Source organism: Equus przewalskii, chromosome 14 (genome assembly GCF_037783145.1).
Source record: "Equus przewalskii isolate Varuska chromosome 14, EquPr2, whole genome shotgun sequence".
NCBI classification, from domain to species: Eukaryota; Metazoa; Chordata; class Mammalia; order Perissodactyla; family Equidae; genus Equus; species Equus przewalskii.
In genome coordinates, this window is record NC_091844.1 from 31,188,515 (window position 1) to 31,214,938 (window position 26,424).

Genomic DNA, 26,424 nt, shown 5'->3' on the forward strand with positions numbered 1-26,424 from the left:
TGGGTGGTGGCTAGTCCCGCCCAGCTCAGAGTCTGCCCCAGTCACCCCCATGCCTCATTCTAGACTCAGGATTTCCCTCGCAGCACCCACTCTGGGTGACTCAGGGCAGTCAGTGTGAAACCAAATATGTTTCCCAGAGCAGACTGGAGCAGACTGTGCTTGTCTTTTCTCCCCCAGAGTCAAAATCTCACCCTGCATCCTCTGGTCTCAGGACAAACATCAGGTCTTGGTCTCTGCTCTCACAAGTCCCATTTTTCCAAAGAATTCTCTTCGGGGGGAGGGGGGTGGGTGTGACTATGAAGAGGAGCACAGGGTAGACCTCTGTGGTGATCAGCAGTTCTGTATCTTGATTGTGGCGTTGGTGCCATGAATCTCACACAGGTGATAAAATGACATGGAACCTCATACACACGTGGTGCCAATGTCAATTTCCTGGTTTCAATGTTATGCGATAGTAGTTACGGAAGGTATAACAATTGGGGGAAACTGAGTGAAGGGTACACAGGATTTCTCTGGACTATCTTTGCAACTTCCTATACATCTACAATTATTGCAAAATGAAAAGTTAAATAAAAGCATCTTACTTGAGCAAAAAAATTTTTGAAGTGCTTCGTGTTGTAGTATTTGCGAGGGGTGGGTCCTCTAAGGCATGCGGGGTCTTGCCTGGGTTTACCTTGGCGTCTCTCTCGGGCTCTCTGGATCCTGGTCTTGCCTTTCCTTGTCTACCCTCTTGAAGGACTTCATGATTCCCCCTCTCCAGTGCTATGTTTGAAAGAGGAGCTTGTAAAGGGCAGTGCTGAACCAGCAAAAGCACTGATGTTGCTACACGGGCCTTGGGATGCTTGGGTGGGAGCTATCAGAGTCACGTGCCTGTCGCCCACCCACGTGAGTACCCTGATCCCCCCACAACTGTGAACATGACCCCGGTTTTTGCCCCCTCCCGTTAGTGGTGGCCCGATCTTTGACCATTTTCCTTCCCAGTGGGGGTGGGGAGGGGATTGAGGGCAGTGGTGGTGCTGTGGGGACTCTGTTTCCCTTCTTGTCATTGTTTTCCTTTTATTTCAGTGAGAGGCACACGCACACTGCACTCACACACACATCGTGGGACCAAGGCTGTCGTCTGGTCGAGTCTCTGAGCCGGGGGGCGGGTGGGGCAGGGTGTGTGGCTGCCACCCCTCCTCTGGGGGCCTGCTCAGGGCAGTCCGCTGGGGCACAGGAGGTGGGGGCGGGGCTGTGTTGGGGACTCGGTGTCACACAGGCGTGGAGGCTTAAGCATTAGTTTTCTTGCCGCCAACCGGGCTGCCTACTCCTCGCTCTGGCCGGCTGTAGGGCTCAAAGGCCGAGGAGCCCAGTTCGTAGCCTGCAGGCAGGTCCAGGAGCGGGGCAGTGGAAAAGCAGAGGGCTGGCAGAGGGGGCGGCAGTGTGGGGGACGCCGGGGCCGAAGTCAGAGGGTTGAGGCATGGGGAGGAGTTCCTGGGGCCACCCAAGGAGGTGCTTCTGTGGCCGGCAGGCAGGCCAGGCAGGCCGGGGGTCAGCGCCAGGAGGCTGGGGGCCCTGGGCACGGACAGCAGCCGGCCCTGTTCCAGCAGCCGCAGGATGTTGGAAGTGGCAAAGGCCTCAGAGGCTGAAGAGGACGCCCGCTTCTCCAGGTCTCTGCTCTGGTCTTTCTTCTGCTTGGTACGGCGGTTCTGGAACCAGACCTTCACCTTGGGGCAGAGGGTGGGGAGGGGTGTCAGGAAGGGAGAGGGGACAGGCCAAGCCAAGTGGGGACCAGTGGGAGGAGAAAAGGAGGGGAAGGGCATGGGGGTGTAGGGGAGTGGGGAGCAGGTGGAGTGAGAGGGGAAAGAAGAGCAATTCGATTGTCATTAAGGCCTTCCCACAACCAGCCTGCTCTGGGTGAACTGATGATAAGGAACCTGGCCCCCCAAATCATGGACGCCCCTCCACTGCTGAGCCTCAGATGGAAGGGCTGGCAGATGGAGGGTGGAGTTTGGAGGGCACACATGCCGTTCCCCTCTTGGCCCACACACATTCCACTCTTAGGCAGGTCCATGGCTTCAGCCACCATTTATGTGCTGGTCAATCCCAACTCTACCTCAGGCCCAGGGCTTGGAACTGAGATCCAGGCCAGCTGTCCAACTGCCTGTTAGACCTCTCCATGGACGTCACAAAATACCCAAACTCCACACGTTCAGACCAGCTCGGATCCACTCCCCTACACAGGGGCCTTTCCCGCCTTCCCTCTTCCATGAGGGCCATCACCATCTGTCCAAGCAGAAACCTAGGAGAGCTCCCTAAGCCTCCCACTCCCCAGTGCAGGCCCTCTGCTCTTCCCCTGCCCACTCTGGCCTGGACTGTGGCCGCAGTCTCTCCAGCACAGCCTCTCAACTCTGCCGGCCCCTGAGAGACCCCTGGGGAGCCTACCTCACTCCTAACCTCAGGCTGATCAACTCAGAAGGGGGCTGGCTGGGACCCTGACACTAGTTTTGAAAGCTCACTGGGAGATTCCAAGGTGAGAGAACCACTGTTCGAAGGGTCTCTGTGCCTCCATCCCAGCCTCACTGTTTGCAGGGCCGGGGCAAGAGGAAAACTGGAAGGCCTGGGTCATGGCCCTTCCTGACTCTGACCTGCACATGTGTGGGCACTCTGCCTGTTCACACCCCGCAAACAGCCCCTGATGGTTGCTTTCTGGACCTGGGGTTCTGGATAATGGCTGCATGGTCTGTCCTTGGGAGGACTGACTCAGGGAAAGCCCAGGGAGGCACTGGAAGTGGGCTCAGGCCATTTGGTAGGCAATTCTGGAACCCTGGACACCTGGGGTGTGGCCTAGAAGGTGGGCACGGGCTCCTGCTGGGCATGACTCTTTGGCCTTACAAAGTCCTCACCCCATAGGAAGGGACATGGCCAGAGAAGGGCCAAAGTGGGGCCCTCTAAAGCATGGGACCTAGGGTAGGGGCCAGTAGCCCGGTCTGAGGACGGTCCCACCTCTCCTCGTCTTAGCCCCCACACTTGGCTCTCTAACCCAGTCTGCCATTCCCCTGTTTGAACCTTTCACAGCCCCCTCCTGCCCCCTCACCTGTAAAGGCCGGGCTGCTCAGTGTGATACCAAGTGTAAGAGGATGTGGCAGGGTGTTCAGGGGAACTTCCAATGGCCACACACTCAAAGCTGGGGACAAAGAGGTGCCAAGTACCTTACCTCCTAAATAGAGCCACCAACAGAAGGGCAGAGACACCTTTTTCCAGGCCTCTGAGAGGAAGCTGATCTCACCCTCCACCACCACCCAGCACTGGGCTCTGCGGCCCCTGTCCTGTCCTTAGAAGAAAAGGAGGCTGGGAGGGAAGCCCAGTGGTCAGCCCTCATGGTGACAGGGGATCTCTTCCCCTCTCTGAGAAGGAGAGGGTGCCCCCCTGCCGAAGGCAAGTCGGGGGGCCCTGAAAGAATCACTTGTAGGGACTGGAAGAGCCTGAGAGAAGGAGAGGCTGGGATTCCCTCCCCAGCTGGAAAACTTGTCAACTGCAGGCCCATGTCACCTGTGCCCAGGCTTGTGTCCCCAGGAGCACAGAGGCTGGCCTTGCTTCTGGCCTGGAGGTTTCAGGAGGCTGGCAGCCACTGGGCAGTGTGTGCCAGCAGGAACCGTGGAGTGGAGGGCCTGGAAAGAAAAGGATAGGGAGGCCTTGCCAGTTCCCTCTCGCTTTCAGAAGACCTAAGGGAGGCCAGCAACGCCTGTGGCTCTGGATGAAGGAGCTGAGAGGTGAGGAGGAAGCAGGCGTGGATGACGAGGAGGGCAGAGCTGAGGCTGCCCAAAACCTCCTGCAGGAGCAAAGGCCTCCAGCCAGGGACGCCTGGGTGCCTCCCTCCTCACACCAGAAGGGCCCAGTATGTAAAAAGCTCTCTGCCTCCCAGCCCCCCCCCCACCCCGCTCCTACCCTCCAACTCTAAGGGAGTGCATTGATGGGGGGAGAGAGCAGGTGGCTCAGACAGGTCACACAGGCCTTCCAGAGGCCACAGCGGGAGGCGTTCAGGACAGCAGGGACCTTCCTCCAGCAGTGAGTCAGGCCTGTTCTGAGTGGGGAAGTGGGGAGAAGAGGAGATGTGAAACAGAGGTGAGTCTGATGTTTTAAACCCATTTCAGTTTCAATAACTGAAAATGACCAGAAAGACACAGGATCTACTTGAGATGGACTGCTTCATTCATTCACTCACTCACTCATTCATTCTGCAGATATGTATGGAGCGCCTATTACGTGCTGGGCGCTGTTCTAGGCTTGGGAATTGGCAGTGAACAAAGCAGAGCAGGCCCTTGCCGTGTGGAGTGGACAATGCAGGGTGGGAGATGGATGATAAAGAACAAATACGGACAGAGAGGCAGGGTGGGCAGGTGCTTCGAGCAGTGCCTCTCAAATTATTTGTGGTGAAGGACCACTTTTTAAAGGTTCCAGTCTGCTGTGGACCAATACTTTTATAAAATACAACTAAAATGAACTACTAGAGAAATTGCTATATACACTTCTAAACCCCCTCCATTTCTGAACTTGTCACGGACAGACAGCAGTTTGTGGGCTGGGATGGCCCTGGCTTTTGTAATCTGGACTAGGAAGGTACCACCTATTCGACTGTCAGAACCATCTGGGGCAGAGGCGATGGGCATAGGGCTGAGGACAATTGCTGAAGGGCCAGAGCTGCTCTTACCAAGCTAAGTGGTGATCCTGTCACTACTGGGTCTTGGCTGCTTGTCCTCAGCCTGGCCCCTGGCACCTGGCCTTGAAAAAGTCCCCTAGGGCAGCGGAGTGAGGGGGACCCCAGGGCCAGCCTCTCACCTTCCCTTATTCCACAGTCACATCTTTTCTTGTTCCTCAGCTCAATGTCATCTCCTCAAAGAGGGGACCACTCTGAACACTCCAATAAAGCATTTCCTCCTGGTCTCTGTCACGTCCTGCCTCATCTCCCTCACAGCACTCAGCACTCCTGTAAATGCTGCGTGTCTTTCCCGAGCAGAATGTCAGCTGTGTGAGGGCAGGGGCCTGGTCTGTTTGCTTCTCTGCTGTATCCCCAGTGCCCAGAACAGGACCGGGGACACCGCAGGCCTTCAGTAATAGCTTTGAACAAAAGTATGGGTGAATGTACTGAGAATTCCACAGAATTCTAGCTATATAAGCTTGGGCAAGTTAATTAACCTCCCTAAGGCTCAGATTTCTGAAATGGGATAATATTACCCATGAAGCCATCTTTCTATAAAGATTAGATGAGCTAATGAAGGTGCCTGCTTTACATTTTGAGCCTATTTAATTTCTTTGTGCCTCAGTTTCCTTCTCTTTAAAGAAGAGATAATAAAGACTTGTTCTGGTATAATAAAAAATATATTTGGTCCATGTCCCTGGTTCTAGGCACAGAGCTACTACAACCCCAGGAATTTCCTGGGTGACAGGAGTGTCTTTTGTTAAGCATAAGGAGCCCCATTTGAGCACACTGGAGTTTATGCTAATGAGGTGACTCAGGGTGGGCCCCTAGATAGCCTCAGGGTGGGGCTGGACCCAAAAGACCAGACAAGTAGACCTGTGATTAGAAAGTTGAACTTCAGCCCCATCTCTGACATCAGGGAGGGGAGGAAGGCTGGAGATGGGGTTTTAACAACTCTTGAAGAATGAGATTTGGAGAGCTGGGCTGGTGAACATGTGGAAGTGCTGGGAGGGAGGCGCACCCAGAAAGGCGTGGGAGCTCCCTGAGTCTCCTCCCAGACCTGACTCTATGCATATCTTCCATCTGGCTATTTCTGAGTTGTGCCCTTTATAATAAAACTGTAAATGTAAGTAAAGTGTTTTCCTGAGTTCTGTGAGTCATTCTAGCGAATTATCAAACCTGAGGAGGGAGTGTGGGCACCCCCAAGCGTACAGCTGGTCAGTCAGAAGTATGGGTGGCCCCTGGGACTTGCAACTGGCATCTGCTGTGAATCTGCCTGTGGACCGAGCCCTTCACCTGTAGGGTCTGTGCGGACTCCTGGAACTAGTGTCAGTATTGAACTGACTTGAACAGTTGGACACCCAGTTGGTGTTGCAGAATTGGTTGCTGTTGGTGTCGGAAAACACCAGACATTTGGTGTCAGAAGAAAAACCTCACACGCATCCCACCAGGTTGTGGTGAAGCCTAACGAGTTAGGACACGTCCAGCACTTAGAGCAGTGCCTGGTGCCCACAAAGCTCGATAAATGTTGGCTCTGCCTTATATTATCTGCAAAACCCCAGAACTGGGGAAAGAGAAAGGAGGCGGTCAGCAATAATCAGTGAGTTAAGGATTCGTTGAGGGCTCACGGTGTGCGGCTGTGTGCTGGACTCCCCAACGAGGCCTGAAGAGGGGACGTGGCCTCCAAATAGATTCTTGTCCTTGGGAAGTACATACTAGTTGGTGCCCACTACACACCACACACACTCACACTAAAGGTCAAGCTACGTTGAAAAGTTCTCCTGGGACAAAGTCAAGAAGCCCTGGGGAAGGCTTCCTGGAAGAGGAGGGGCTTGGCCTTGATCTTCAAGGGAGGGTAAATGTAAGATGCATGGGGGGCAGGGCAGGGGAAGAATGAGGACCCAGAAGGAGCTGCCGACCTGGGCATCTGAGGTGCCCTTGAAGAACAAAGTTTCAGGGGAGAGTGTAGGGGCAAAACTAGGCAAGGCAGAGGGTAGTTAGGAGAAAGAGGAGGGGCAGGTATTGAGGGGTGACTCTATGCCTAGGCCTCAGGGTTTGAGGCGACTCCCTGACTTCTCCCAGGAGCTCTGGCCTGGCCCAGCCACCGCAGCCCGGCTCTGAGCACAGCCCGGCTTTCCAGCCCCCCCCCCCCCACCCCGTCTGAGCCTCACTGGAGGAAGCACCCAGCTGCCCTGGGCCATCTGCTGGGTTGTTTGGGGCCCTGCAAGGCAGCTGGAGGAAAACAGGTCCAGGCGGAGAGGACCGGAGAGGACCCGTGCCTGCAGGACAGCAGCTGCTCCCCAGCAGGGCCAGAGCCTGACTTAACTGCAGCAGGGGGCCCTGAGGGAGGAACAGCAGGAGGCGGCTCACGGAGAAGCCTCACGTACCCTCATTCCAGGCTGTCTGCGTCCTTCCTCCTCTCCTTCCTCTCCGCTTCCCTTTAGAAGTTCTGTTTGGGCCACTGTTTGCAGTACATCTGTTGACTGATCTCTCTCACACAGAAGATTAAACTACCAGAGTTGTAGCTAACGAGGGGTCTCTGCATCACTCTGACAAGCCCAAGGATGGCTGCCCAGTTTACAGGCAGCATCAAGATGCCAGACTGCCTGTCCAAATTCTGGCTCTGGAAATTATTAGTCGTACCACCTTGGGCATAACCTCTTCTCATCTGTAAAATGGGATGATACTGGTGGCTCCATCAAAGGGTTGTTGGGAGGGATCAGTGAATGAATATACGCAAAGCACTTAGAATAGTGCCTTGGTGCCAGTGCTACTAAGTAAGTATTATTATGGTTATTATCACTATGTAGCTCTATTTCCAGCTTGAAACGCCTCCCTTCACAGAGTAGGTGCTCAGTTTACTAAAGTGTTTCCTTTGGGTTAATCATAATATTGTTATGTCTTAACAATATTATGTTAAGCCCTTCTTTCCACAGGAGGTTCTGAGGCACGCTGGGATGGAAGGAAGGGGATGGAGGGTGGAAAAGCCCAGGATGGGGGTTGAGAGATCCCTAACCCACTTTTGTAATATCTCCTCTCTCCCCACTCCACCCCCTCACCATCCCTTCCTGTAGGCTCCTCTCGAAGTCCAACACCCCCCTAAGCCACTCCCTGTATTTGAGTGTCTCTCCCCTCTTGTTTCTCTGGCCTTTTCCCCGTATCCCATCCCAAGGGCCTGATGCATCAGAGACCGACTCTCGACTCTCTCCGTGCACCATATTTATTTGCTCTGGTTTGCCTACAGCTTTAAGCCTTTCCCTAATGCATGTCTGAACTCCTCCGAAGTTGGGTCTCCCTGTAGCAGCCCCTGGGCCTCATACCCCAAGGAGTTCCCAGGCTGCCAGGGCAGGGGCGGAGCGGCCTGGCCTTGCCCTCTTACCTGGGTCTCCGAGAGGTTCAGCTGGCGGGCCAGCTCGGTGCGCTCACGGCCCACCACATACTGGCAGCGCTGGAACTCCATCTCCAGGCGGTACAGCTGCTCCGCTGTGAAGGAGGTGCGTGTCCGCTTGGGCCTGTCCAGGTCCAAGCCTTTGGGCAGGACAATTTCTCGGATGGTCCCTTTGGCGTCTGCAGGGACCATGAAAGGAGGCAGGTTAGTTTTCTGCTTAAGGAGTTAGGCCACCAACAAGCATCTCCGTAAGAGGCACTGTGGTCTAATGGGGAGCTCCTCAGGCCTGGGCCTGGCTGTGTGACCTCTGACAAGTTACTTACCCTCTCTGGGCCTGGGTTCCTTAATCACCCAAAGCACTATGTTGTATGTAATGGGTGTATGCATGTGAAGGGGCCTCAGTACAAATGTCAGGTCTACCATCATGGCCTGAGCAGAAAGGACTCACTCTGATCCAGCCAGAATTCTGTTCCCTTAGCAGAATCAAGGAGAAATGGAAGGGGATATACTGAGTCCTCAAGTGCAGGAAAAGATGGCTTAGAACGGGGTATGGTCAATCAGGTAAGGCTTACTGGAGGAGACGTCCAGAGCCAGGTCCTAAGCCATGTGTGTTTCTGTGTGTGTGTGTGTGGGTGGGTGTGCGTGTGGGCACGTGTGCGTGCCTGGGTGAGCACTCTGCCCACAGACCCTCCTGGGGTCCATGAAGAGGCTAGCTGGTATAGGGTAGAGGACAAATTGGGGAACTGGGGTCCCCAAGAGGAGCCCAAGGACCATTGCTACTACGTCAAGCTGCTGGGGTGCCTTCCAGAGAGGGGACTTTCTGCCACTCCCCATGTACCTAGTCCTGAACAGCAGGGATGCCCTCCTGGGCCCTGGACCATTGCCGTCCATACATGGGGCCTCCAATATTTTGGAGCCCACCAAGAGAGGCTGAAAACCCTGCAGCCCACATTCGCCTGATATTCCCACTTGAAGAATTCAGTAACAGCAACAAAGCATTTGGCAAAAGTAAAATATTTTTGGAGGGGTGGTTATATATATATACACCAGCTTTAACCATGGGGCAAAGATGATCCATGTTTTAACCATACACATTGATGGCTTGAAATCTAGTTATTAGAAAATTTTATGTCAAAAGTTAAAAGCGTGAAAATCTGCAGCATCATATTCTGCAGGATTTACCAAACCACTCCCAGCACATGATGTCGATAATAATGAAGCAAAACTAACAGCCATTTATCATTACATAGGAAGAGCAGTGTCAGTGGAAAACTTAGCAATGCAAGGCAGCCTGATCGAGACACCCTCCACAGGTGTAGCAATTCCCACCGTCTCCAGGGGGCGTGCACAGTTGGACTGTGCAATGTGGCCAGAAGCATTAGGAGCTGTGGCTGCTCATGTTGTAGTCATAATAACGGCTGACACCTGTGTCAGGCTTGCTCTGGGCCAGTTGCTGCTTTAAGCACTTCCACCCTCCCAATGTCTCAATGAAGTTGGAACCATTGTTATCCCAATTTACAGATGGGGAAAATGGAGGAACAAATTTTAAGTACTTGCCCAAGATCACACAGATGGTGTTCAATAAGCTCTAGAAACCCTCTCATTTTACTTTATGAATATCCTCTTTTATTAATCCCTAATGATTCGATTGATAGGTTATAAGAGGACTTTGGTCATGGGTGAAAAATGGAATCTTCTGGATGAGTTCATCGTTGCCCTGGAAGATGCAGGAAAGGACCTGCATTTGGGAGATGTTGTCTGCCAGGAGGTCTTTGTGAGCCACAGGACTGTAGATCCTACTTTTGGAATCCTTGTTCTAGAGGCTGAACCTGAGACCTCCCCCTCAAACCCCCACCATGTGATTTATGAAACTGGTTCTTCCCAGCTCCCGCCAGGGCCAGGCGATGTTCGCTCCTCCTGGGGGTGCTCTAGCTCCTCATGGGCTCCAGGATCGCAGGTCCTTCCCTTGATATCAGAGGTTCTCAAGCACCTTCATATTCACACGAAGAGGTGAGTCAGGAAGAAGGTGAGTCAGGGTGGGGGGACGCAGTCACTGCTCAGAGGTGGCTGCCTCCCCTCACTGGGCAGGTCTTGTGAGGGCGCTGGGCAGAGGGCATCAAATGGATGTGGGCTCAGCTCTTGGAGCATTGGTGGGAACCACAGTCCTTTTGGGATAACTCAAGCTTCCCCAATTCAATCTTTCTACATTCCAAGAAGGTGGGATAACATTTGTGACCCTATTGTGACTGGGTCCCTGGTTTCCAATTGTGAGACCAGTCTCAGGACTTCCTCATGACACCCAAGTGATTCCATCTCCAAAGGCAGTGATTTTATTAAAAGCGTCTTTGGGGGTGTGGACTGGTGGAAGGGTGATGGGCATCTTACGTGATGCCAGAAGCTTCCCACCCTCTCCCTAGCAAGCCTCCTGGAGTCCCCTGGAAACTCTGAGATTGTGCTCCTAACCGCTGAAGTCAAACCACACATGCCCCCACACTTGCCTTTTCGCAGATGAGCTAAGAGGGGCACTCCCACCTCAGGAAGCAGCTAAGTTTAGTTCCCTCACTCGGGGTCACAGGAGGCAGGAACCACATAAGAAAGGCAACTTCAGACTTGCTCGGCAGTTATCAAACATGTCGCACACATAAGCACGTGAAACGATGCTCAACATCACTAGCCGTTAGGGAAAGGCAAATGAAAACCAAGAGAAAGCTAGTAGGATAGCTAAGACAAAAATACTGAGAATGCCAAAGTCTAGTGAGGATGGAGAGAAACTAGATGGCTCATACATTAGTGGTGGGAATGTAAAATGGTGCAGCTGCTCTGGAAACTGGCCTAGCCGTTTCTTTTTTTTTTTTTTAAAGATTTTATTTTTTTCCTTTTTCTCCCCAAAGCCCCTCTGGTACATAGTTATATATTCTTCGTTGTGGGTCCTTCTAGTTGTGGTATGTGGGACGCTGCCTCAGCGTGGTTTGATGAGCAGTGCCATGTCCGCGCCAAGGATTCGAACCAACGAAACACTGGGCCGCCTGCAGCGGAGTGCGCCAACTTAACCACTCGGCCACGGGGCCAGCCCCTGGCCTAGCCGTTTCTTAAAGAGTTAAACATATATTTACCATAGAACCCAATGATTTCCCACCAGGGCATTTATCGTAGAGAAATGAAGTCTTGCGTTCTCATCAACACCTGCACACAGATCTTCAAAGCAGCTTGATTTGTAGTAACCCCCAAAGGAAACAATCCAGATGTCCTTCAATAGGTGACTGGTTAAACAAACTCTTGCATCATGGAATACTACTCGGCAATGAAAAGGAATGACTATTGATAAACACGACAATTTGGATAAATCTTCAGGGAACTATACTGAGTGCAAAAAACCAAGACAGTCCCCAAGATTACATACTGTATGATTCCATTATATAACACCATCAAAATCACAAAGTTATCAAGGTGGAGAACAGATTTGTGGTTGCCAGGGGTTAGGTAAAAGAGGGTGCGGCTGTAAAGGGAGGAAGTTTCCTGGTGGCGAGAGAACAGTCCTGTGTCTTGATTGTGGTGGTCATTATATGGATCTCTAAGCGTGGTAAAATGTCACAGAACTATATACAAAGACCAAAAAAAAGTGCACACTGAAATGGGTGAAATCTGAGGAAGGTCTGTAGTCTAGTTAACCATATTGTGCAATGCTAATTTCCTGATTTTGGTAATGTGGTATAGATATGTAAGATGTCACCATTGTGAGAAGTGAGGTGATGGACACATGGGACCTCTCTATACCATTTTTACAGCTTCTTGTGAGTCTATAATTATTTCAAAATATGACAGTAATAAGTAAAAACAAAACATGCCATGATGTTTTGTCACAGAAATTGACAAACCCATTAATGGAAAGCATATAATAGTGTTTCCCCAAGAAACACTATTTGTAAGGCGATTTTTGTTTGTAAGATGATTAAAAATGGTACATAAATACACATTTGTCATTTCAAAAGTTATGCAGTTATGTTAGTATTCACTAGAAGAAAATTTAAACCTATAATTTTAAATCCTTAGGATAAGGCTAGAGTAGGTATTTAATTTTCAAATGTACTATGATAAAATGTTAAGTAAATAAATGGAAAATTAATATAATGGAAATGGTGAAATGATATCCAAATAAATGCAACTGGAAAACACTGGAATAAGGAGTGCACAATTAGACCCAGGTGCACACAGTGACAGAGTTTATGATAAAGGGAATCTTCTAAGTGAGGGAAGGTTGGTCTAGTCTATAAGTGGAGTTAAGCAGATTGTGACCATAAATTACCTGTTTGGAATAAAATTAAGTTAAATTCATGTCTCACACCATAAATAATGTTTCAAATGGACTAGAGAGCAAATCATAGACTATAAAATGATAAAGCCACTAAAAGAAAATAAAGGAGGATATTTTTATAATTCTAAGCTTGGGAAGAGCTTTCTAAGCAAGATACAAAACTGGAGCTGTAAAGGAAAAATGAAGGATATATTTGTTTATATTAAAGCTAAAAACTTTTGTATGACAAAAGCACCAAAACCAAGGTAAAATACAAAAGACAGAATTGAAGAAAATTCTTTTTAAAAAGGCAAAGAGATAATATCTAGAATATATAAAATGCAATTATAAATACATGATTTTTTAAAAAAAGGGAAATAGTCTAGTAGAAAAACATGGTCAAGTAATTTACCTGAGCCATTCACAGAAAAGTTATCCGAATGGCCAACAAACACATGAAAGGATGAGCATGGCCTCACCAAATCAGGATTATGCAAGTTCAAGCAACAATGGATTATCATCTGTCTCCCATAAGAGTAGAAGCACATTAGTAGATGATTAATAAAACAGTGAGGCACGGTAGGGGACTCGGAACTCCCATTCACTGTTGGTAGGATTGTAAATTGTCATGACATTTTAAGGCTGCATTTGCCAAGATTAAAGACGTACATAACTTTTGCTCCAGTAATTTTATTTTAGTAGATATTTATCAAGAAAAGCACAAACTCACGTGCTGTAAGTATATATAAGGATTTTGTTGCAGCATTGTAAAAATATTGAAAATTTGAAAGCATCTTCAATGTTCCCCTTAAGGGAAATGGCTGAATAAATTATGGTACATTCTTACCATTCCTATTTTATAAAACACCATGTAGCAATTAAAAAGGATGAAGCAATATCTCTATGAACTGGCATTAAGTGACAAAAGTAAGTTATAGAATAATATGTATAGTACTATCCCATTTATGTAAATAAAACAACTGTATATATTCAACCACTCAACATAGATTTACTATACACCTACTATGTGCCAAATACTATTCTAGGGTCTAAGGATATAAAAATGAGCAAAATCGACAAGGCCGCTGTTCCCATAGACCTTGTACTGGGAAGAGAGACAGATAATAAATTAAAAAACTAATATGTAAGGTAATGATAAATGCTGAGAGACAATAAAACAAGATAGGAGGCTATTACAGACCCACTCCAAATAACCAAAACCCAATAACTATAGTGTGAGTGTCTGTACTTGCTGTTCTCGCTAGGACGGTCAGAGGAGGCCACTCTTCCAAGTCAAGTTAGTGTAAAAACCATGAACGCTGTTCACCAGTGTGTCCAACTCCTTCCAGGCACATGGTGGGGTTGCACTAATTTTCTGCCATTTGAAATGAGATATGACCATATGACTTCTCTTAGCAAAGAGGAAAGGATACAGTCACTTTCGGGTGAACACTTTAAAAGCTGGTTCATATTTTGCCACAGCCCCTTCTCCCTACTGTGATGGTCACGGAAGCGGGAGCCAAGATGGAGTCTCATCAGCCTGGGTTTCCGAGTACCACGATCAGCCCTGCCCGCTTGTGATGGATTTATCACGTGAGTGAGAGATCCACTTGTGTTTCGTTAAACCTCTGAGATTTTGGGTGGTCTCGGCAGCAAAATCCAGCCCACGCTCTCTGACGCAGCCCACTTGCCTGAATTGTTCCTTTTCTGGGTGGAGTTTAGGGGAATCCCCAGGAAGGAGGGACAGCCTTAATTCTAGGGCCTCTTTGTGGGGAGGTGCTTGTTAGGGTGAAACTGCAGGGCTCTAAATGGAACAAGTCCTGGGGTTTGCTGTCCTTCCGGTCTCCTCAAAGAGAGGTGAGCCCTAGAGGTACAGGGGAGGGTGAATTCTGCCCAAGGAGCCTTTGCCTTGCGACAGGTGGTGACCCCTGCCTGATAAGAGGTAGCTAACGCTCCTGACCACCAGGACCAGAGTACCCACTGTGGGTACAGACCTCAACGCCCTACTGACTTCATCTCCCAGCACCCGGTAGATCCGCTACACAAAGAGCTGCGAAGGTGCTGATTTTTAAGCGTGACAATGTCCTTCCTGCCTTCATCTACCAATATAATGTGATTACTATAAAAATTCCTCGTGGAAAATTTATTCTCAAGTTTATTGGGAATGTTGAAAATGAAAGAATAGTTAAGAAAAAAACGTTAAAGAATGAGGAGAGAATACTTGCATTACCACACAGCAAAACATGTCACCAATCTGCAGCAACTAAAATGGCATGATGCTGTCACGAGAGCCGTGACGCCAACCCACGCAGACAGGAGGGCCTAGCAGTAAAGATGACATTTCAAGTTAGTTGGAAAAAAGACAGGATTGTCAAGGAGCTGGCTTTTGGACAATTAGCTCATTATTTGGAATAAACCATTTTATCTCACACTGCATGCAAAAATAAACACAAGATGGATTAAAAATGTAAATGTAAAAAATAAAGCTCTAAAAATGGGGGAAAAAACAAAGAAGAATTTTAAAAAATAAATGACAGTTTTGAGTATCTAGAAATAAAAGCTTCTGCAGGATGAGAGACAGTTAAAGGACAATGTGATTGGGAGAAAATATTCGTAATACATGCATAACAGAGTCTTAATGCCTAGTACACAGTCCCCACAGACCAAGAGTAAAGTCGAGTAGTCCGGCGGGACACTGAACAAATTGTATGAAAGGGTTATTCAGAGGAGAAGAAACACAAGTGGCTAATAAATATGAAAACATACTTAAGCTCAGAGGGAATCAGAGGAAATGAAAGTTAGAACAGTGATGAGATATAACTTTTTTGAGATGCCATATTTTATCAATCAGACTGGGAAAATTGTGCTGGCAAAGATGAGAGAAAGTAGGTTTTCTCAAGCTCTGTTAGTAAGAATACAAATTAATACAATATGTGTTTTTTTGGCAAGCAATTTCATAACGCTTAGCTAAACTAAAACACGCATAGTTCCTTTGTTCCAAAAATTTTATAGAGGTTTCTACCCCAGAGAAATATTGGTATGCTTTGATAAAGAGAGATCCACTGTTTGTAGAAGAGTTTGTAAGAGAAAAAAAAGAGGAAAAAGCTGAGTGTTTACCAATAGGAATATTGTTGATGGAATCAGAGTATAGTCACGCCTTTGGCTATTATGCAGACATTAACAAGAATGAGGTACATCTCCATACACTGACCTGGACGGATGCCCATTATATATGTACTGCTCCGGGAAAACAGCAAGAATGTATGAAACCATTTTTATAAAGAATAAAAAGTAAAACTAAACAATGTGTGTGTGTGTGTGTGTGTGTGTGTGATTATACCTACACAGGATAGAATCTGGCAGGATGAATGCCTCTCTTTTCTGTTGCCTCTAGGGAGTAGAAGCTGGTCAGGGAGGGAAGACTTCTTCCCTCTTACTTTCTGTACTTATTTACCATTTGGTTTGTTGCAAATGCAACAATTTTTTTTGGTAACAAAAATTTTGCAACAAAAATCTTGAGTATTATAATTATGTATATTACATATACACATATAATATATTATAATATTTTTATCTTTAGTTGGAGAACTTCCTAATCAATTGAGAACTAAAATCTAGAAGCCAAAAAGGAAACGACCATTAGATGTGATTACAGTTTAAATTTCAGTTCAGAAAAAAACCCCCAAAACTTCAGCAAAGTTTAAAAAAAGAGAAAAGATCTGAGGATGTTTACAACATGTCACAGAAAAGGGAATAATTTCTTTAGTATGTAATGGCTAAAGCACGTGAAATGGCTAAGTACATGAATTAGAAATTCACAGAAGAGGAAATAAAAATGAAGAATAAGTGTATAACAATATGCTTAATACTAATAAAAATATTCTTTTTCACTTGCAAAGATTTCACTCTAAAGATTGAGTAGATCCTGGGTTGGAAGGATGTGGAGAGATGGCACATTTATACGCAACTTCTGGGAGTATAAATTAGTACTTTTTGGCATAAAATTTGGAAATGCCTATCATAATTTTAAGTCTTTATACTTGGATTTCATAATTTCACTTCTACAAGTTTATCTTGTAATTATATTCATACCAGATATATGTGAAATGATATTTATTATTTTAAATATTTTGTTTTGAGAAGTTTCAAACACACAAAGTGAGAGAGGATAGTAGAATGTGCATGGATATACCTGTCCCCCAACGTCAGCAGTTATAACCTCAGGAACAAGCCGATTTCTTCTACATCCTTATAATTTTAAGAAAATCCTAGACATCACATAATTTCATCCATAGACATTACATGTATCTCTAAATAAAAAAGAATCCTTTTAAAAAGCAACCACAATTCTATTATCACAACCAAAAAAATTAACAATAATTCCTTAATATGATAAAATGTCCCACCTGTTATCACATTTTCAGATTGTCTCATAAATGAGACTTTAAGAACACTCTTTTCAAATTAGGATACAAAGATGTTCACCGGAACATTGTAATAGTGAAAAAGTAGAAGCAGCTTAAATATCTATCAGTAGGAGACTGGTTAAATTAATTATATTTTATTGGCATAATGGAATACTAAGCAGCTGTTAAAAAGAATGAAGCAGTTCCAGATAGAAAGATTTCCACAAATATTTGGTAAATGAAAAAAAGGAGTTTGCAAAAAAAAATCCCACTTTTGTAATACATAACTTACATATTTATGGTTTTCAATTACTAGGGAAAATTTAGGAGATTACACCTTGGGAGTGACAATGTATTATGCAGCGGAAATGAAGAACATTCAACTTTTACATGATATAGCAAAACAGCAAGATTCATTTTTTCAGTTAGAAAGATATTTTATAATTCAGAAAACAAAAGACGTCAGAAACAAAATTAAAAGACATTATAAACTAAAAAAATTGCAACACATATTGAAAGCAATCGACTACTATCCATAATACAGAGCTTCTACAAATCGAAAAGAAAAGGGATATTTGAAAATTAAAAGGGTCAAAGGAAACGAATTGACAGATAGATAGCAGAAGAAATACAACTGGCCCATAAACATGAAAAGATGCTCAGCTTCACTAATAATAATAATAATAATAATAATAATAATAATAATAATAAATTAGAATGCTAGTGAGGTACTTCTTATCAACTATAAGTTTGGCAAAAGTAAAAAAGATACGTAATGTCCAAAATGGGGAGAGGGCAAAAGTAGGGGTATAAATTGCTAAACATTTTCCCCCTGCAGAACAATTTGACAATATCTATCAAGATATAAAGTGTAAACTGTGATGGCAAGATTTGGATATACAAGCACTTTCAGGCATTGCTGGGATGGGGAGAGGGTACCATCTTATGGAGAGAATTTGGTATGATCTTCCAAATTATAAACACAGATACCCTTTGACCCAGTAACCCACTTTTAGGAACTTCTCTTAGAGATATACCCACACATGTGAAATGAGCAAGGAACAAGTTTATTTACTGCAGCCTTGTATGTAACAGCAACAGATAAGAAAAAAGCTAAACGTCTATCAATAGCGCAGCGAGTATGTAACATCCATTATGGTCTGCCCAGTCCTTATAAACGGAATACCAAGCATCTGTAAAAAACGAGCAAGAAATTCTTTATATCCCAAGATAGATTGGTAAGTGAAAATAGCAAGGTGCAGAAAAAGCATAGAGAGATGTCACCATATAAGTAAAAAATAAAAGCAAGAAAAAACAATATAGCTGCGCTGACTTGCATAAGCCTAAAAATTACTTGGAAGGACACATGAAAAAGCAGTAAAAAATGGCTGCCTTTCAGACAGGCGGGAAGTGGAGCATGACGGACAGGGATGGGAGAGAGATTTTTCACTGTGTACTTAAAACAACAACAACTTTTTGATGTTCGGATCATATGAATTAATAACTACTTTAAAATTAAAGGAAACAAGTTTAAGAAAATTTTAGTGTGTGTAAACCTTTTGAAACAGCAATTCCGCTGCTAGGAGTTTATCCCTCGGAAATACTCAAGGCGGTGCGGGAAGACCTGAGCCTTGAGATCGTTGCAGTGTTTATTTTTAGGGAAAAACAAGCAAAACATCCTTCCAGAGGTTAGGAGAATTCGGCTTTCCCCAACCAAAGGAATGCTCTATAGTCACGGCGCAGCGCGAAACGGTTGAGCAGAAAAGACGACCTCTGCGGATTAAATTTTTTTAAAAGGTACGTTGTGCCATTTGCGACGATAGGAATGGATCCTGAGGGTATTATGCTGAGTGAAGAGAGTCAGACAGAGAAAGACAAATATCGTGTGATTTCACTCATATGTGGAAGATAAACACACATAAGCAAGGAGAACAGATCTGTGGTTACCAGACGGGAAAGGTGGGGGGAGGGCGAAACGGGTAAAGAAGCGCATATATATGGTGACAGATAAAAACTAGACTGTTGGCGGTGAACACGACGAAGTCTTTACAGAAGCTGGAATATAATAACGCACACCTGAAATTTGCACAGTTATAAATCGATATGACCTCAAAAAGAAAAAAAGATACGTTGCAAAACAACTTACGTAATACGATTCTGCGTTTGCTAATGTTTGCATGTGAGAGGGGGAGAAACTGCTGGAAGGGCGCGCCTGAACCTGGGAACCGTGGCTGTTTCGGGGAGCCTTCTACCGCTTCGGGTTTTGTTTTTACGGTTTGAGCACGTAATACGTTTTGAATTTAAATCCTCTATCCTATCGACCTGTCTACACTGTAGGCGTGGCCCTGCCCGAGGCTGGGTCCTCTCGGGGCGTCCTCCACCCTCCCAGCGCTGGTTCCCCGCAGGTCCACGGGTGGACGCGGTGGGCGACAGAAGAAGCGAAACACAGAACAAACCCTGGCTTTAATTATCTGGTGATTTCCAGCTCCAGCGGAGAACTGGAAGCTTGCGAATTGGACGGAGATGAGGGGCATGGATTTATCTAGTTATTTCTCTCACTCCCTGGCTGGCTTTGCGGGGGGCAGCCGCAGAGATCCAGGAGACTCACTGACGATCTTGCGGCCCACCGCTCCGCTTCCCACGACCTCCTGCTCCGGCCCCGCCGGCCTCTAGGCGGCCTCCCCCGCCTGGGGATGCAGCTACTAGTAAAAGAACCATATTTGAGGTTTTTCAGCTTTTATATTTCGGCGGTTCCCAAAGTCGAGGATTGCACAAAGTTCCAAGAATATGGCGTTGCCCACTTTATATTTTAACAATTATTCTATGTTCTGGCAGCATCGCCATTTCATTTAAGAAACGAGACTGTAACGTCAAAAAATAAGATCATCTCAAAACAGACGGTCTTCCCCTGGAAAGGGCGTTGCCACGTCCTGCCTAGTGAAACACGCCAAGTAGACGATTGTCTCCCTTCATTCATTCGACTAATATTTATCAGTGCCTACTGTGTGCTAAGCACACATGTGGGGGGCTCGCGTGGATTGGGTGGGCGCGGTGACAACCCCCTACGTGGTCCCGGCGCGCCATCAAGGGAACCCGGCTCCCGCACCTGCCTGCCTCGAACTCAGCGCCGACATCGGCCCCCTACACCCAGGCCCGCCGCGGGTGGGTCAGGAGGCCCGCGGGTCCCCGCGTGCAAGGTTGTCTCTCGGCCGGGAAGCTGAGCGCCAGCAGCCCAGCCGGATCGGTCTGGCACATAGTAGGTACTCATTAATGTTTGTGGAATGAATCAACCAAGCGAAGGGCAAGGCCGTAGGAGAGGTGGTTAGAGGGGCCTTCGCCGACCCCAACTAGACCTTACAGCCGACCCCACAACTCCGCCACGCTCGCAGCCCTGGCTTTCCGGGCCCACTCGCTCCTCGGCTTTGTAGGCCAGGTCTCCTCCAGGCGCTGCCACCTCTTTCTACAGCGTCCGATGCCACCCAGGGACCCCTCGCCGAGAGACCCTCTAACCTCCCTCCCAGGTCGGGGGTGGGGCGAACCCGGCGCCGGAACCGCCCGGGTCCCGGGGATTCCCGGGCAGGGCGGTCCGCCTCGGCGTCTTCTATCAGGTTCTCAAACTGGGGGCCGGCACTCGGCGGGACGCGCCGCCGGTAACCGGCTACCGCTTTCCGAGGACAGTCAGGCCAACCTTTATTGTATAGTAAGTAAACAGGAAATAGAAGGCAAAATTCGTAAGCTTTGAATGCCCTCCCCCGCCTCTGCGGCCTGCCTGCCTGCTTGCTTAAAATATGAATCAAAGAAACAGCGTACAGAGAGGGCGCTGGCGGCTACCACGGCCCCAGACCGGAGTCGGGGGTAATTGAGGAAACGGAGGGGAGCCAACAGGACCCACAGACGCCCTCTCTCCATAGCGCTGCACCATCGGTGAAGACTCGAATCTGCTTGGTGCCAGCGCACGCGGCCCAGGGACACGCTCCGCCGCGGTCCGCTCCCTCCCCGTCAGTCCTGAGTACCCTCACTGTCCCAGCCTCCGAAGGACTCGGCCTTCCTGCCCAGCTGGTCGCCTGGAGGGGGGGGTGGGGGGCACCTGGAAGCTCCGACCCTGCAGGCATGTGTGTGCCCGATGCCACACGGGTCCACAGGCGTCTGAGTCCAAGCGACCCCCCAGGACGGCAGAAACAGCATGAGAACACAAGCAGCCGCCCGAGGCCCGCACAGTTCCCTGAAAAGGAAGACGGTGCACGCAGGACAGGCCAACAGAGACATGTTCAATTGCTGGGCTGCTTCTGGGGGGAGGGTCAGCAGGGATAAAAACCAAAATGATAGGGCCCGGCAAAGACCTGCCAGGAGAATGTCGGTCCTTCTGCCAAAAATAAATAAAGCAAAAGAAAAACAACAAACATTTAAAAAAGCTCAGGAAAATAAAAAAGAAACCAAATACACCCACAAACCCCAAAATTAAAAATTGAAATAAAACAGAAATCCCAAAGTGCAGTCCCCTGCATGAAACATTTAAACCTTTCAGCGCTGCCTGGGGGTCCTGAGTAATCGCTTCTATCCACAGACTCAGATACTAAGGCCATATTCGGGCCCAAGTATATGATGGCCCAAGTGCCAGGACTCACAATCCAGTGCTCCTTCCGATATATCACTCTGTCCACCTTCTCCGTTGCCAGAGCGACTGCCGGGCAGGTGGGCCCTCATGGAGCTGCTGTGACCTGCGGGGGGCAAGGCCTTCGGGGTCCAGACCAAGACACCCTAGGTCCAGTGGCATCTGTAAATCCAAGGAGAAAGCGAGTGGATGCTGCGTCTGCGACTCTGAACCCAGACCTGGCTGCTGAAGTGGGGAGTCTGTTCCCAAAGGCCGCTCCCAGCTCAAGCCCCCCCAGAAGGGGTGGCCTGGCATCTTCAGAAGCATCTGTGGCAGCCAGGGCCCCACCTGACTGCATGCGCCATCGTGCTGTTCGGAGGTGCATGTTTCTGGAGTGGGGGTCCAGCACTGCCCCCAGATTCTCAGGGGAGGCTGGACCCCTCTAAATTCAATGCCCCCTTCCCCACACCCACATCCATAGTGGGAATTGTCCAGCCACAGCCGGAGGCCCTGGCCTTCCTTCATCCTCCTGGTCCCTGGCCACCGGTGCATCCATCAAGCTCTCAGGTGAAAGCATTTTGGCTAGTGGGTGATGGTGTCGGGGGAGCAGTCATTCACTCAGTCAAGGGATCCCGCAGTTCTGCTGCCCTCCTGCTCCCAGACGGAGGGTGCAGAGCCAGGCAGGGAGCACCGTGGGCCTCACAGTGCGAGAGCGCTCTTATGAAGGCCTCTGAGTCTTGCCCTACCTGGGCCACGGTGGCAGCACAGAGTTAGGGGCAGAGGGTGCGGCCCTAATGTGGTTTTGAGACCAGCGGGCCTGAGGGATGGCTTCGGGTGAGCAGGGTCTGGCTCCACGCATTGTTTACAAAAGTTGCTGGGTGGAGTGATGCTGGCAGAGGGCCATCCCTGCTCAACCCAGACGGGTCATTGAATTCACGTCCGGATTAATTTGGGGAGCATGTAGATGGATTTGAGTGTGCGGGTGCGACTGTAGATTGTGAGGTTGCAGGGAGTTTTGGGTGAGAGTTGTCCCATCTCTTCTGACTGCCAGGATCCCAGCTCCACCGAAAAGGCCGTTGCACCGAGCCTGCACAGTGCCGTTAGAGCCACGGTGGGGAGGCTGCCTGTTCCTTCCCACTGCCTCCTGCCCTGGCCGGCGAGGCCTTTCCAAATAGAAAACAAAAGGACCCCCATCCTCACCCCTCACACACCAATAGGCCGTGCACGCAGAGGTATGGGGCGGCCTACTCCGCTGTAGGGTCTCCATGGAAGCCTAGCTGTGTCCACAGTGGGGTGTGCAAGGTGCCTGTCATGCACACAGGCCTGTCATCCCGGTGGCCTTGTTTGCGCCCGTGTGTGGCACGAAGCAGCCTCCATTTTGAGGCGGGGGATTCAGTAAGGTCAGCCTCCCTGGCTCCCTGACCCACATTTCACAGAGGCAGCCGGAAACTTGAGTGATTGGTTGAGCGAGGGTTCTTTGAAGGGGATTGGGGAAGCCCGCACCGTGTGGTCGGCAAGGTAGCGCTGATCCGCCTTTCATCAGCGGTTCTTGACCCCTTGGCTGCTCACCTCCCCACACATGCGCAGCCTCTGGGCCCAGGGCCAGAAGGAGATGTGTCCCTCATGGGGAGCTGAGTTGGGAGAGGCCTCTGAGGAAGGAGGCCCACCCCCAGAAGTGATCTGTGAGTCACCTCCGAGCTCCTCCCCTTTCATTCAATGGAATATTTATGGAGATCCAGCTGGGTGTTTGCAGTTTTATAAACATCATCCCTGACCATTAGCATAGCCCTTCAAGGTAACAGTTTCTTTGTACAGACGAGGAAATTGAGGCACGGAGAGGCAAAGAAACTGCTTCAAATTGAAAGGGCTATAAGGCCAGTATTCCAAACTAACTTCACAAAATCCCAATGCCCGTGCTTTCCTCCTACTTCCCCATGTCTTGAGCCTCCCACAACGGATCTGCAACCCTGGGGTGGGGCCCTCAGGGGAGCAAAGGTGGAGTGGAAAAGAGGCAGAAAGAAAGGCAAACACCCAGAGAGAGTCGGGCTCTTTCCCAGAGTCCTCACCCCACCGGCAACCTGCACCCGCGGCAACCTGAGGCTGCGATGGCAAATGCCTCCCTCCACCTTCTCAAGGTTTCCTCCGAAGGCACCTTGGCAGGATGTGTCCTTGAGGCCAGGGGCAAAATGTACTCCCAGTGAGAACATCCTGGAGGGATATTCATCTGGGGGGGTGGGGGGTGAAAAAGGGCTGCAGACGTCCCTTCACCAACGCTGGGCCTTTCACGCGTCAGAGCCTCTGCCCTGGGCCCTGGTGGGGCCAGGCGTGAGCAAGGTGACCCTGGCCGGGAGGGATTAGTAGTAAATGACATCCCGAGTATCTTAGGAGTGTAATAACCTCCTCATCATTAATTGGGAAAGGACATAGGGATTTATGAGGGATCTGTTTACCTTTTATTTTTCGGGTGTGTAAATACACCCTCTATGCTACGTTTCCATTATACTGTACAAACATAACGGCTTCGCAGTATGTGCGCACACGTGTTTATAAAAGTGCACCTCCTGAAAATGCCCACAAGCTGCCCACACACATGGGGTCCATCCCTGCCTGGCTGTGGATGGCGCCCAGTGTGGGTAGCCCCCACCCCACACGGTGCAGGGTCACTTTTGACTCCTACCTTTTATGTGTCTACACTTGGGAGTTATCTAACTGACATCTATACACAAAATGTATTTGTTCCACGTGCAGGATTTGTAGAGCGTACTGGATGGTAGATGGGCACAGAACTCATAATTGTCCAGGCAGAAGGAAAGGCCCACAGAGACGGGGTGCAAGGTGGTAAGTGTCATGGTCAGGACTTGAGGGCCTTAATCTGGGAGCGTGGGCTTGGGGGGCTGAGTTCTCCATTTCTGAAGGCCCTGAAGATGCCCTTAATAAGGAGCTCTAAGTTGGCTTAAATATCTTGCGTTTAAGACACCCACCGTCTATGCAATGAGATCTCACTTAATCCTAGGTGCCCAACAGGTCCACATACCTGCTGGAATCCCTGCTGGATGGGGACACCCCCCCCCCAATGCTCTGTCCCCAGAATAGCGCTGGGCACCCCATCTCTGGGCGACCACACCTGGCACCAGGAGCGTTTCTGGAAGTCCAGGGTCCCCAAGTCTGTGTCCAAGACTGTCATCAGTCAGCTTCACATTGGGCTGCTTCCACACTCTACCCTAGCTCTGTCCCCCATTTCCAGAGCCACCCCAATCCAGTGGCGTGGGGAGGCTGTGTGCAACCAGGCCCAGGTGTCCCAGTCTGTGTGTGGGTAGCCCAGCTCAGACCAGAGAAACTAGGGATCCTGGCGCGAGAACTACCTCGAGCCGGGGTCAGGCTGGTTCCGCTTCCCCAGGCGGTGGCCGTGGAAATGAACTCGGGCCGTCGACTCCCGAGGCCCCGCGGCGGCTCGCAGGACCGGCGCGCAGGAAGAAGAGGCAGGAAAAAGGCAGCGAGCAGGAGGAAGCCGAGCGAGGCAGTTGGAGAAGGAGGCCGGGAAGACTTTCCCAAGAGTGGCCTCTTCTGGGCGTTGGGTCTCCTGGTCCCGGGGCTCCGGGATGGTGGGGCAAACAGACCTCAGGCTCTGGCTGCGGCCTAGGGATGGGCCGAGAGCAAGACCCCGGGACCCCCTTTCTTCTCCCATCTCGCTGGGCGAGGCCCGGATCCGGCGAAAGCCGAGCTTAGAGCCCCGCGTGAGGCTGGCTCTGGGGACCGGCGGAGCCGCAGCCTCGCGGCAGGGAGGCCAGGCAGAGCGGGGCGCTCGGGCGCAGTCCGGAGGCGCTTGTAGGAAGAGAGTGCTGAGAAGGCGAGCTCGGCGGAGAGAAATGGCCAGGAAAGAAGAGAGAAGGACGAAGGGCGAGGGAGAAAGGGAGAGACGCCGGGAGAAAAGGCCAGGCCGGGAGAAGGCCGCACGGAGAGCCGCCTGGGCCCGGGAGCCGAGAGGCAGTGGAACCGAGAGAGCGAAGCGCAGGCGGGCGAGCGCGGCGCACGCCACCCTCCGCGTTCCGGGGTCCCCTCCTACGAGCGACCGCTGCGGTCGGCGTCGCTGGGAATGGGAAACAAGGCTGAGCAGGAGGCGGGGAGGCGCCCGGCCGCTGAGCAGAGCCCGGGCCTTTTCCTCCTGCGGTTCCGGATGCCGGTCCCTCCTCATCCTGACCCCGCGGAGCGCTCGTGACGCTTTTCTCTGCGAGGGACGCGGGGCGGGGACCTGGCTCTCGGCATCCCACACTCCCATCTCTGCCACAGTAACCGGCAGGATGGCCTAGGGTGAGGGGCTGGCCCGAGAGGATGAGAATTGTAAGGCAAAGAAATAGGGATCTCTTCGGTCTCATTTGCTGCTTTGTCCCCTGCCCTCAGCTCAATGTCCAGCACACAATAGACGCTCAAAATAATTTTTGCTGAATGAATGACTGAATGATGAGTTACCGAGCACGTGAATTGCGAGGTGGAGGCTGCAGGAAGGTCGGAGGCCCCAGTAGGGGTAGAGTGGGGTCCAGGGGGTCAGGGCCGCGAGCTGTCCTCTTACCTCGTACCAGGATGCGGCGGCAGTGGTCTGCCTCGCCGAGCCCGGGCTGCCCGTCGCTGTCGGCGCTGCTCTCCTTGGAGCCCGCGGGGCTGGAGGCGGATGTCCCGGCAATATCCCTCGGGCTGCGGCCGCCGGCATCAGCGCTCGAGTCCTCCGCTCCGCCGCTGTCCCCGCCCCGCCCGCCGCGCGACTCCCGGCGTGCGGGGCCGCGGTCGCGCTCGGCGCCCCCATCGCCCATGCCGGCCGCCACCGCCGCCTTCGCCACCGCCGCCTTCGCCACCGCCTGGCCAGCCCGGGCTGGCCAAGCCCGCGGCTCCCCGCCCCTCGCGCCTCCCGCCCGACTCCTCCTCCTCCGGCCCCGCCCCCGCCCGGCGGATCCACCCCTCCCTGCTGATTGGGCCGGAGTCGGGGTTCCCGACTCCCAGTCCCCGGCCCAGCGGTGTGCCCGGGGGTTGAGGGGCGAGGGCCCCCACTCCTCCACCCTAGTCTAGCTCTGCTCCGAG

At 50.1% G+C, this 26,424-nt stretch overlaps 1 protein-coding gene across 3 annotated transcripts; it reads right to left on the reverse strand.

Moving 5' to 3' along the window:
• Positions 1-1,036: 1,036 nt before the first annotated feature.
• VAX2 (ventral anterior homeobox 2) lies at positions 1,037-26,227 on the reverse strand. Of its 3 annotated transcripts, none has more exons than XM_070573825.1 (4): positions 25,922-26,054; positions 21,389-21,537; positions 8,058-8,245; positions 1,037-1,706 (listed from the first exon to the last, which is right to left on the reverse strand). In XM_070573825.1, exons 2-4 carry the CDS (start codon positions 21,465-21,467, stop codon positions 1,269-1,271), a joined length of 705 nt encoding a protein of 234 aa, XP_070429926.1. In that variant the 5' UTR covers positions 21,468-21,537; positions 25,922-26,054; the 3' UTR covers positions 1,037-1,268. The 3 variants fall into 3 exon arrangements, with proteins under 3 accessions (XP_070429926.1, XP_070429927.1, XP_008538586.2); XM_070573826.1 differs by lacking the exon at positions 25,922-26,054 and adding an exon at positions 24,717-25,549; XM_008540364.2 differs by lacking the exon at positions 21,389-21,537 and having other exon boundaries at positions 25,922-26,227.
• Positions 26,228-26,424: the final 197 nt, after the last annotated feature.

Coding starts and splice junctions, on each gene's coding strand:
- VAX2 (XM_008540364.2), bottom strand. CDS start 26,159: ATGGGCGATGGGGGCGCCGAGCGCGACCGCGGCCCCGCACGCCGGGAG. Junction 8,246..25,921: donor CCGCCGCATCCTGGTACGAG/GTAAGAGGACAG, acceptor TGGTCCCTGCAG/ACGCCAAAGGGACCATCCGA. Junction 1,707..8,057: donor TGAACCTCTCGGAGACCCAG/GTAAGAGGGCAA, acceptor CTCTGCCCCAAG/GTGAAGGTCTGGTTCCAGAA.